Consider the following 12,920-nt stretch of genomic DNA (forward strand, 5'->3'; position numbering starts at 1 on the left):
AGTAAAAAAGGATTACATTCAATTAATCAGTGATCTGAACAAGAAGAACATGAGAATGTTTTAATTCACAAATCTGGTTTCTCTTTGAAATCTAACTTTGATTCTTTGGTCAATTACCTTTCTAGTTCACAAGTGGGGAACTTATCTGCAAAACAAAATGAACTGAAGATTGTGGAGTACTTTCAGGACTACATATGAAAAACCTGTAGCTATATAGGGCAGGTTAAATATAACAGGAGTGTTAAATTTACAGAAATTATGTCAGAACATCTCTTATTTACCAGAGTGGAAATCGAGATATTGGCAAGAACAAACTGCACAGCAAATATAATTTTTAACATCCATGCACACTGCAGGATAGATGGATGTCAATAGGCACACTGTGCACCATACACAATTAATTTATTCCTACACTACTACAAACTAACTGAAATTATCAAACTAATTTCCCAATAAAAAAGTGCATATGAAAATTTATAAACACTCGCACAGATTCATATTATTATATAATTTTGATTTTCAAAATAAAGTTTAAAGAAGCACACATAAAACACATGCTAACAAAAACTAATTAACAGCCTCATGATGCAAGTAAAACTACATCTTATTAAAGGATAGTCACTATTACATTCATACTATAAATGCATAAATACACAATGATACTTCTGTCTAAAAACATACAAAGTCACATTGGCAAGGGTTAGGAAAGTGTATTACTTACTGCTGAATGACAGTCTTGGGAGTAAACTCTATAAAAATAAATGCATATGTCACAAATCTGTTTCTTACCGTACTTCTATCCTTCAAAAGCTTTTCTATCACTTCAATCAACATTTCCTTTTGCTCTGGATCAAGACTAGGAGGAAAAATAAAATTATTTTAACTGACTTGGTCAGATATACCCAAAATTAAAGCAGGTTTGATTTTTGACCTTTAGACACAAACTAGCAACAAAGAACTTTGAAGAAACCACTTCCAGAAAAGCAAGTATTCCAAAGAACACACTGTAAAAGAACATGACTGAAAGTAAGTTAGAAGTATAAAATTAAATTAAAAATATAATTTTATCTTAGACCCTTTATGTGTATTCTATAAGAAAATAAAACTCATAAAAAATCATTAAGACAGGCTAACCAACATCACAGATAACGTGACTGAACTTCAGATGCTACATGACAAGGTTCTTACTGCTCTTGCAGAAATTAATTTCAGCATGAATATAATTCAGAGGTGAATGAACATCAGGACAAAGATTTTTAATATACTTTTATTATCTAATTATCAACATAAAGCTTTGAGTAATACACTTCAACCACTTTTAAGTTAAACACTAGTTTTAGTCAGAAGTATTGGAACTCAGAAATTCCATGATATTCAAGTGGACATGATATTCAAGTGTACCTGTACAAAGCTGGTGTGCAAGCTAATGGAAAACAGACTGCTTGAAGTCTAGAATACCAAAAGCAGAGAAAAAGCAAAACTTGCAAGCAACAACCTTTGTGGTATCTTTTCACATCACAAGAGCAGAGAAAAATTTGCCAGAGATATCCACTACTGTCAAACTTGCTTCTTAGGCAAGTAAGGACAAACTTTTCATTCCAGCTGCTTCCCCTTCATGGATCTATACAGCACAGAAGAATTTAAAGCCAAGTCAAAAGAAAATAGAAAATGAATACAAAGACCCTTAGAGATGTGTAGTTCTGTGCCTTTGAAAAGTGATTTCAACATGGATACAACTACAGATAAATGAGGGAGTATTTGGTCATCATTGCATACTTCAATTTTAATGCTGAGTGATCGACTGCCCTAATGCACAGTATATCATTCCAGGTACAGATACACAAAGTCATTATCTGGCTGAGTACTACTTCACTAAGACTCTAAGACTTAGCAACATCAGAACACGCAAAATGAGTAACAAAAATTTGTTAGAAGCCACCATCATCATAATCAACACAACAGTACTTAGTTTTGTAAGTACTTTCATGATCACTTTTCATTCCAACCTCTATTTTTGTAAAGCAAGTTTTACTGGATCTTCAGTCAAGGACGAAAACCTTCAGAGGAAAAGGCAAAAGTCTCTCAAAAAGGTTTTATTTCAAATTTTTAAAAACTGGCAGAAAATTTAGAGAGAAAGTAATACTTAAAGCTAAAAAACTTCAGCAAAACCATTTATTTATGTGATCAAGAAAGACTTCAGAAAGGCGTGACTGAATGTATTTACATTCCTCCCCCTCCACTTTCCTGATATTTAAGACAAGGAGGGGACCATTTTCAAAGAGGAAATAAAAGAAGAGGCCAAAGAGGGCTGTGATTTCCTCCCGTTACGACACTAAATAAAGGGAAGACTGGAGTATCGAACTTGCATCCAGAACCCTGACTAGAGTACTAACTGAAATACAGAACTATCAAACAGGCAGAGAAGCTGGGAAAACCAAAAAGCAAATGGAGCATACAAACATATTAGAATAAATAGTTACTAGTTCTTATTCAAATGGCTGCAGAAGATGGAGTAGCTAGATGCAGGAGAGTGTATTATCTGTTGAGTTTTACTTAAAAAATCCATTCCTTCTGGATTTTGATTCTGACCAACTCAAAAATTAGTATTCTGAAATGACTTACTTGTTGCAGTAGGTCAATAGTCAGCCTCGCCACCAATGTATGATCAGTAATGCAATGATTCAGTATTGCTGAATTGTCTAGCTATCAGTCATTAACTTTTTTAAACAAAGTATACAAAGACAGCTTGTTAACTACTACCTAATTCTTACTTTCTGCCAAGCCAACTGAGTCTGCCTGTGGGCAGGTTAATTCGATAGCCTCTTCACCAGTTTCCTATACTGTTGCTTCCTCCAGTGACCAAGAAAATTATATTCTCTCCCTTGGTTCCATAGTTAACTAGCACTATGAGATACAGGATTTGTACTGTAAGTTTTGAAAATGTGAAAATAAAAGTTCACATGCTTTTTATAAACAGCTTCCAAATCCTGTTACTAAGGACACAATTTTTAACTCCAGCTCCACTCAGAAGTAATCATGAAGCTTACTCTAATCCAGGTAAGGAGGAATTTCCAGCTACAGCAGCTCAAAATCTTGTATCATGATACTTAGGATGCTTGCATGAAGACAGCTTTTGAAGGATGCACCCTCTGAGACCGTCTGAACCATTAAGGAAACAGAATATCAGTTTCATTAGTTTTCCTTTATCATATTAGCTCCATGTCCATTTCACTACCACAGGGAATACATGGAAAATAGAAGGAGATAGGCCAGTTTCTCCAGATTCTGTTACTGTGTTTTTTACCTGATTCAGAACCTCTAACATCTCTTAACCTCCACTGTTTGGAATTGGTGAAATAAAAGTGAAGTAGTAGAATAAATGCCTGGAAATGTTTTGTAAAGTTACGGGTTCCATTGACTCCACCTCTGCAAACCAGTACCCACATCTTTATAAGAACTCGTACAAAGCAAGAATTTCTGAAGTAAGAAGATCTGAAAGATTTTGACTTGCACAGATAAAATTTCTAGACGTTAGCATTCTTTTGTCACATGTGTGGCAAATTACTTTCAAGCAAATGCCCAAGGATGAAAGATACATACTTGAAACAGTAAATTCATAGATTCTGTGAATACCCACCAAAATAGTTGTTACACAGATGAAAATAACTAGTATCTTAAAAAACAAAAGGTAGTGCATCAGTTTCTTTTTGTATCTCTTTATAGTTAGCCTGTTAAATCTAGCAATCAAGAGAACTGCCTGAATTACAACCAAACCAGCTGAGGGACAGAATGTCTACGTCCATCCCATCCTTTTAAAGAAATAGATCTGAGACATGCTGAATTCACAGTAGTCTTTATAAACGTAGCCCACAACTATTGCAAATTGTTTTTCAGTAATTGCCAGAATCACTTACCTGTACAGTTTTTGGATTGCATGGGCTGCATTTTTTCTCACATAAGGAGATAAATCAGAAGAGGCTTCCTTAATAGCAAGCATCATAATAGGAACAATAATTGGGACACGGATACTGGATAAAACTCTTAAAGCACTTGCACGGATTAACTGATTAGGATCCTAAAAAACAGGAGTGAAGGGGTGAAATAAAATAAGATAGTGCAGAAACAAGTCATTAAATACACTGCTGTGCTTACACTAATTAGTGATGACACATTAAAACACGTAAATCTAAGTCAGACTTGCAAGTGAAGGTCATGCTAACAATTTCTTCACACAAAGATACTTCCAAAACAACAAAAAAAAGTAAAACAAATAAAGATACAGAACATTAAACATTAAGAAAATATGAAAATTTTACAAAGGAAAACATTAACATAATGCAATTTTCCAGCAAAAATATGTTAATTGTGGATAAAAATATGAATATTTTATTTAATAATCTGATACATTTGCTGCAATCCAAGTGGAATTCATATATTCTGAGACAGACTAACTCAATTTTAGTGCCTGTATTTACAAAATGTCAAATAAAAATGTTGTTCTCAGTTGTGACATTCCCATTCAAGCTCTTGACAAATATCCATTCTATGCTTTATTGCAAGCTAAAAATTGAAGCCAGTAACAAAAATAATTTCAAAGAACATGTCAAAATATTCAGCTAAATGTTTTGAGATTTCTTTCTATTTCTTATCCTCTCTTCTTCTGCGCCAGTCCTTTGGTCAATTTTACAATACTAGGGTTAGCCTGGAGATTCAACACATCTGTATTTGGATGAACTATTATGTAAACATATTCATTAATCATGGGGTTTGGAACACAAGGGAAAAATGTTGCTTAATCAAGTACTAAATCCCCTGAAATCTAGCAAAGTGAAATTGCAGTATTAGTAATTCACTATACTGTACAGTGTCTTGCAATAAGGTAAACTCCCAAAGATCATTTCTCCCAAGGACTGACAGCTGGCAACACATATTTTCACACTGGTATTACCTAATTATCAATTAAACTAAGATCTCAAAATCCCTACATCTTAGAAGCTTCTAAGTACTAAGTATCTGGATGGTGAAAGCTCTTTATTTGACTGTTTCTGGAAAAAGATCTTGTTCCTACTAGAGTCTGCAAAGCTCATCTGCAGCCACTTTAGTTTAAAATAAAAAGTTCCTTCAACAGTGGGAGGTAAAAAAAAAATCTCCACACATAAAGCCAAATTAGAATCATTATAAAATGAGAAACAAAACATTACAAAAACCAAACAGACCTATCTTTCATAGCAGGCTTAGTAATTTCTTTAGTTGCTGACAATCTCCACTATTTGGTGTGTACCCCCTTGTCACAGCACCAGTTCTTTTTTTGCTACTCAGCCACAACATTATCACTCCTCCCTCTGCACTCATTACTCACAGCTTTTAAAAGAGTCATGCGATGAGGAGTGTTCACTGTATACATATATCACAAAAAACACTGGATACAAAGTCATTTGAATTCTAGCTTTTTGTGGCAATCAGATAGTGAAGGCAGTACATATGACATTGGGATGAAAGTTCAAGGGAAGGGGACAGAAAACTCTCTAGTTGATGTGAGATACTCCTACAGCTGCACAACTGGTGCTCTGATCACAACATCTTCCATCAAGATGCAAGGTGTGGGTTAAGTAACATAACTGAAATTAACCTAGAATACAAGAAGAGTACACAAAAAGCCCAATCTTCTCTTATTATAAAAACTGGCCAAATTTCAGAACAGATACTTAATAAATCTTTCTTCTCTCCATAGTCACACTTCAAAGGCAATCCTAAACTTTGCTGTTTCATCCAATTTCTCATTGTTATCTCATTTGAAACAAGAGTACAAAAAGCTACTTTTTCAGTGTTTTTAATGAAAAAGCACCATGTGCAAGACACTGAAAATTTTAATTTAGGTACTACTGTCTTCCTTATGTTTCAATTCTCTGTTGTACACAAAGCTCATTTTTTGACCTAAACTAAAAGGAATATAGGCGGTTCATGGTAATAACGGGGTCTTTTTTCCACACATACGAGTTACGTTGGAATGAGAAAAGTCATTCCAGAAATTATATGTTTGGCATGTTGATTTGAAAGCACCATTCTGCTGTTTTTCTTTAGTGAAGCAATTTTACGTCTTTCAGGCTTACTTAGCTGCTTGACAAGGTTTGAGGTAGAAGAAAAAAAATACGTCGATCACGTAACTTAAAACTACTTTAGCAGATGTAGATATTTACATGCTTTAGTTTACCATACTACACTTACACAGATATATTATTTTTGTGCTACCAGCTACGAATTCCCCATAAAATGTTATTTAGTAGTCACTCACTTTCAAAGCACGCTGGAAAGTACTGATGGACAATAATGCTAGATCTTGCTGCTCCTCTGCGTAGCGCATCAGATAAACATACACAAGCTTTTTTATCTGAAAAGAAAAAACACAGTGAATTTCACAATGAGAAAGTTTTACAATTCTATAAAACTAGTTTCTAGATTTCACATTTTTACCAACATTTTCTTCTAAGAAAAAGCTAAAAGATCCCAGAGCACCCATGTGCTTCTCCCAATGTCTTATGAAATGCCTGAGGTGCTGCATGCTACCTAATTAATTTAACAGTCAGATGAAGAGTAGTAACACAAAGTTCTGCTTTATATTATTAACTAGTAAATTAAGACTAAAATAAGCTAAGATGCTGACATGGGGAAACTGATCACTTGAGCACATTTTTTTTTCTTATAGAAAATAGTTTAAAGTGAAATAGCCAAGAATTTCAACAAGACCATTTTATTTTACCTTGAAACTCAAAATAAATTACTTTAACACATTTGAAAGCGAATATAACTTAAAGATGAACTGTGGTAACTTACTTTCAAATCTGATTAAAAAAGCACTTATCTTGGATGAAAACAAAGGATGTTAGACTCACCTCTGCATGACTACAAGCATTCAAAAGATGCAACATAAGCAAAGCATACTACAAAGGATACAATGTCCAAAGATTAGGAAAACCTCAGCATGATTTTGGGGAGGAGTGTATTCAATTTAATTCACTTTACCCCAGGAAAGTTTAATTCACTTCATACCCAGGAAGCAGTGAAAACATTTTTTTACATTTGAGTAGTAAACTGACTGTTGGGGTTTACAATGGAAAATTCTGAAAGACCCTCAACTACAGCTGTACTAATAATTACTGTCACTATCAGAAGACCTATCTTTGTGCCAATTCTGGCAAAAAACCATAATATTAAATCACAGACGGTTACACCACGCTAAATTATTTTTTGTTCAGTTAAAGAAGTAGCAATCAACGTTGACCACAAGAGGCCTGTGCACTGAATGACTGCAGGTGTGCTAAGAAAGCCTCCTTTCCTTGAAACCACTTTGTGACTAGAAATGGAAGCACTCAGAGCTCCGTGACTACACTATTCTTTTACCATTTACCTTCATTCAATGTTAAAATGCTCTGTTCTATAAACCTAATCATAACAGGGGCACATTAGGCTTGAGGAACACAGGCAGATTTGTTTAATTAATTTATCAATATAAGCACATAAAAATCCATGAATTATTGATGAAGACTTAATTTTTGTTCTATACCACCAATTGTTTATTAGGTCACTTTTTGTATCCTTACCAACCATGACTTAGTGCATATAATCAAGCTGAGGTCAGCATGCAATTACAACAAAAAAATCCTAAGGCACTTGTGTAAACAATAAGGTGTCCTTTGCATCTCTTCAAATAAATTAACATATTATACCACCTCTTCATCTCCATTTTCTTGCATCAGAGCACTGAGCCCTGATTTTTAAAAAATATAGCAGCCATTTCTGGGCAGAAAATTCAGGAAAATGACATGGATACAAAGAATGTTTTGTATCCAGAATTACGGAATTTGTATCCACAGAATTACAGAATGTTGGAAGGGACACCAGGATCACTGAGTCCAACTCTTCGACAAATGGCCCATACAGGGATGGAACTCACAACTTTGGTGTTTTTAGCACCATGCCCTAGCCAACTGAGCTACTCTCAGGGTTACTCAGATAAATCAGTGTATTTTGGGCTACTGCATTGCAGCAACTTGTATAGACAGATTTGGTTAAGAATTCTTAGGAATAGGGAAAAAGTTGGCAAAACATTTTCAGGAAACAGGATCAATGCACTAAGAATCGGACTTAATCTAGTAATTTCTCATAAAGCATCCTATGTAATGGACCATGATAAAGTCTCCGAGACAGAAAACATCTAACTAGATGGCTACGAGTACATCTACACTACAACCTAAACTTGTCATCTAACTCAAATTGATAGAGAAATTTGTCAGATGGCTTTACTAAATATCTTGATCTCTGTTCAGTTTAACAGTCTCTTCCTGCACAAATATGTTAGCATTAAGTGGTGGAAAAATAGGTAAGTAGGGAAGTTTAACTACAGCACAGATGATGACATGTGAGTTCACATAACTGTCTATTTGTTTTAAAATAGGAGAAAAGGTCCATAAAATATAAACAGTGAAAAGCTTCTACTAATAATGTTTGGTTATGTGATTAAGACCTCATATTCACACCCACAAAGCATCCCTCCCACACGGGGGATGGAGGGATGTGTGCACACAACATCCTGCTCTAGTTTCTCCCAAGCCCATGACAGGAACCATCAGCTCAGAGATGCAGAAAGAAACAAAATAATAGGAGGGAAAACATATTTAGGACTCAGAGAAAGGATACCCTGTCACACTCCTCTCAGAAAAACCTCAGGAGGGCCGCAGCTCCTATGCCCAGGTGTTAAAACCACCAAAAATCAACAAAGACTAGAGCTCCTTTCAGACTGAAGGTGTTTACATGGGACACAGATGAAAAGTATTTTAGACATGACATGGGATGTTCTGGGGAAGAATTAAAGTGAAGGAGAAGCAAGGGATATCTACATGATCTGGAAAGTAATACATCAGGGATAAGAGGGCTGAACAGTTTGATAATTGGTACATCTATCCTTCTGTTCTCTGCATGTGAATAGCACAATCTGTTGCACTGACTTACTAAATTTAATTTTGAACTGTTTTCTTTATTTGGTGTGAAGATGCATTCATGTGCCTACACCTACAGTCAGGCCACAGGCTGGATGGCTGCTATGTCCATGGGCACCAGCAACTAGAGAGGCGAGAGTGAGAGGATTAAAGTATGACTCCAGCATCTGCAATGTTAGATCAAGCAATAGGGATCTCTAAGCCCAAGGAGGCAAGCATCTGGAAAAAGTGAGGGTCTGGCTGCCAGCACCTAGGCTGGGACCACAAGCTAGATGGCCCCATGAGCATGTGTGTAACTGAAGAGACCAGAATATGTGAAACCAAGCACAAGCCAATTTGTCTGTGGTGCATCAAGCTGCACCAGCAGACAAGTGGGTGGTCTGGGAAGGAAGTAGGTGTGGGTGTGAGCATCTATGGGCAAGACCTCAGGAGGAGCTGGCTATGCCACAGACCAGTGAAGTCCCATCCTGATGCAAGGAAAGCCCATGGCCTGTGGGTCTCTAGGGACAAGAACCATGATTTTTTGTGCATCTCTTCAAGGGCACAACCACAGGGGTTTAGATAGTAGAGGAGCAAGAAAGTTCTGGCCAGATCCACCTGTATGTGCGCAGAGGTGCATACACTTGTGTGTGCAAGGGCGAGTCCATGAGGGAGCAGAAGAGTCCTGGTTTAGAGGGATTCCTGTGTGTAAAGACATTTGTACCAGCAAACGAGAAAGGGCTACAGCCTTAGGGGCTCATATGTCCAGATGCCATCAACAGGGGTAACTGAGATCCATGGGCCAGGCACTGGGCAGACTCCATGAGGATGAACACTGTATATATACACACATTCCCCCTAGCAGACCATCTTGAACTGCCAAGCTGCTGATACTGTTTGTGCTCACCTGAATATCCCGTGGCAATTTACATGAGTGCCTCTCTACATGCACATTTGTTCTGTGTATGTACAGATAAAATATTTACATGTACGTGCACACCTACCAGGAATACAGTCTCAGCTTCACTACTGGTTGGGTTAAAAGCCTTGAACTAGGACAGTCTTGCTTCTGTCAGACTAGAGGCTCCAGCCCTAACAGTTAAAAGAACTCCAGATAAATAATATTGTTTAGGGTACTTGTCTTTGTCTAAGGTCTCCCTGTTAAAAATTTTATTTAAGACTACTCATAACTTACAAACATAAATTACATTTGAACCAAATATTTAACTAGTCTGATTTTTTACCCACATCTTTTTACTGCCTGTCACTAAAAGCACAATTACAACTTCTAAAATTATTTTAATACAGTAAATTCCTGAAAGACTCTGAATTAGCATCTTTGCACATTTGCACCTCATTGACTTACCAGAGCTCAATACTTGGCCTTGACCAAATAAATCCACTCTCTCAAAGAACAAAAAAACCCAAAGATTTCAAAGTAGTAACTAAAAAAGAATAATTTCTTCAAAGCTAAAATTAAACTCAAAGTTGACTATTACTATCCATCCATGTAACTAAGGAAGAAAACTGATGTTTCATCCATTATATCACGGCATGTTAGAGTGAGAAAAGAGTTTGCTGAGGCCATTACTATTGGAAATATAACCTTTAGTGCCATAAGCCAGGGAAAAAATATTTTTTTGTTCCTACTAATAATAAAAATATAACAATAAATAATAAAGTCTGAAGCACATATTTTCAGAAGAGGACAGAAGAACTGAAGCATACATTCAAATGATTTCTCTCCTTAAAATCCAATACTTCAAACAACTGTTGCCCACGTTTTTTAAAAATTACAATCCTGAGCAGTAGGAAGTAACTAAAGTCATTGCATGTTCACTCTACTTTCATCAAACTGATGTTTGTTAGGCACCATGAGGTCTCAAACTACAAACTTACAGATGCTATTTTTATCAAAATTTTATTTGTAAAGTCGACTATAACTGTGACACTTCTACAGAGAAGTTGTCAGAGTATGTGCAGTAATGCTAGTGAGCATCAGAGTTACATTTTCTACATACACCCTGTGGTTATACAACAGTAACCCTGCGGATTTAAACACATCATTCTCTAACAGAACCTCAATTTTTTAGCATTCTGGAAATCTGAATTTTCACAAGTCCAGGATGGACTTTCCCCCCTTGCTTTCTTACAAGAAACAACAACAAAAAAAAAAGATACAGGAGCAAGCTACTTTTTGTCTAATAACACCCAATACAGATGCAAGAACACACCTTTTTTTTTTACCCAGACATTACCTTTCAGCTTTGATCTGCAACAGATGTTTAAAGATACAAGGCAGCACAAACCTAAGCTTTGCAAAAAGCACCGCACTTCAAATACTGAACTACAATAACTTTCCTCAATTACATCATACCTCATAAACTTTCTAAAATTAAGTAATTTTTCTTTTAAATGTAAAGAGCTACTACTTCTTCCTCCAAATCACCCAACAGGTTTCCTTCATTTATGCATAAAATTATTACCATAATGTCATTATTGAAATAAACTCCTAAGAAGTTCCATTAATGATACTAGAGATTTTATGCATTATGTTGAAGTCTAATACAATTAGACAAAATTTTCATAAACAGATTTTCCACAACAGTATGTTTAACAAGTTAGAGGAATACCTCAATATTTTTGCTGGCAACATTCTTCACAACAGCAGGAAACAGCTCAGAAGCATTTTTCCCCTTTGCAATCATCTGAAAAAAAAAAAAAGAAGAGACAAATCTGAGTAATGTAACAATATAAATTCTTAGAATGTGGTTTGGGTTTCGTTGTTTTATGACAGATCTTTATTTCAAATCTCATTTCCATGAAATTGAGGATAAGGATTTGGGGCTTTGTTAATTACTAGACCTTAAAGGATACAATCCATACAATAAAAACTCTTCAGTGTTGTCTGGTTATGAGTTTGCTGGAGTGGACTTGAACTGGACTTTAACACATAAGACAGCAAATAATTTTTAAAGCTTTCAAAATTGCTAAAACCAAAGACCTTTCTAACCCAAAAAGCCCCGCAGAATGACCTTTTGGGTGGTGGAGGGGTTAAAAAAGGCCAACCCAACAAAATCCAAGAAGTCATAGAAGCTTAAGTCCTGCTCCTTCTGCCTGGAACAGCTGTTGCTTGCAACAGAACCAAGGAGAAAAATAAAAATAAACATCACACTTTAAAAACAAAATCAAGTTATTTTCAAAAGCAAGCTAAACACAGAAGGCCATAAAGTGTTTATACAGAACAAAAAAGAAAGAAAAACCACAAAAGCCACACAGTAAAAGCAAGATCAATCAACCCACCAATTTATTTTTTTTTGAAACAAAGTTTTCGTGTTTGATCATGAACAAGGCATGTCACAAACAATAAAACGGTCACAATAAAGATCATAAACATCAAAACCCCGGCTTAGCTTCAGGTCTTGTTCAAATAGCTTAAGAAGGAAGTTATTTGTAGGAAACTGGGTACATAAGAAGGAATAAAATACTTTCATATACACTACAGCTGCACAATGTTCTGCTTAGATATAAATCCAGTAGGACGTCTGGCAGTGCCTTATGTCTAAACTGCAAATACTGGAATTTCAGGACGATGCTACATCAAGTTACATCAGCTTCAGTCTTGCTGATACAGACCCAGAGCACTCCCATCTCTAAGAATTTGTGTGTCTTGCTCAAGGTCAAGATTCAGCCAGCCAAACATCACATTAATCAAAACCCACAAAGTCTCACTAAGAAATCATAGAATAGTCCTTTAAAAGTCATCTAGTCCTGCAGCAAGCAGAAACATCTTCAAGATAATCACACATCAGGCAGCCCCTCACTGAATGTTTACAAGGATGGGATATTCACCATCTCTCTGGGCAACCTGTACTCGTGTTTCACCACCATCTTTGTAAAATCTTCTTCCTAATCTAATCTAATCTAATCTAATCTAATCTAATCTAA

At 35.9% G+C, this 12,920-nt stretch overlaps 1 protein-coding gene across 1 annotated transcript in view; it reads right to left on the reverse strand.

Moving 5' to 3' along the window:
* The window catches only part of AP3B1 (adaptor related protein complex 3 subunit beta 1), a 153,657-nt gene that overhangs the window by 121,746 nt on the left and 18,991 nt on the right, over window positions 1-12,920 (reverse strand). Inside the window, exons 3-6 of the mRNA XM_058824532.1 lie at window positions 11,606-11,680; window positions 6,293-6,388; window positions 3,915-4,075; window positions 790-856 (exon numbers count right to left, since the gene is read on the reverse strand). Of these exons, the coding sequence (XP_058680515.1) occupies window positions 790-856; window positions 3,915-4,075; window positions 6,293-6,388; window positions 11,606-11,680 (399 nt within the window). The remainder of the gene's footprint in view (window positions 1-789; window positions 857-3,914; window positions 4,076-6,292; window positions 6,389-11,605; window positions 11,681-12,920) is intronic.

This window comes from Ammospiza caudacuta, chromosome Z (assembly GCF_027887145.1).
Source record: "Ammospiza caudacuta isolate bAmmCau1 chromosome Z, bAmmCau1.pri, whole genome shotgun sequence".
NCBI classification, from domain to species: domain Eukaryota; kingdom Metazoa; phylum Chordata; class Aves; order Passeriformes; family Passerellidae; genus Ammospiza; species Ammospiza caudacuta.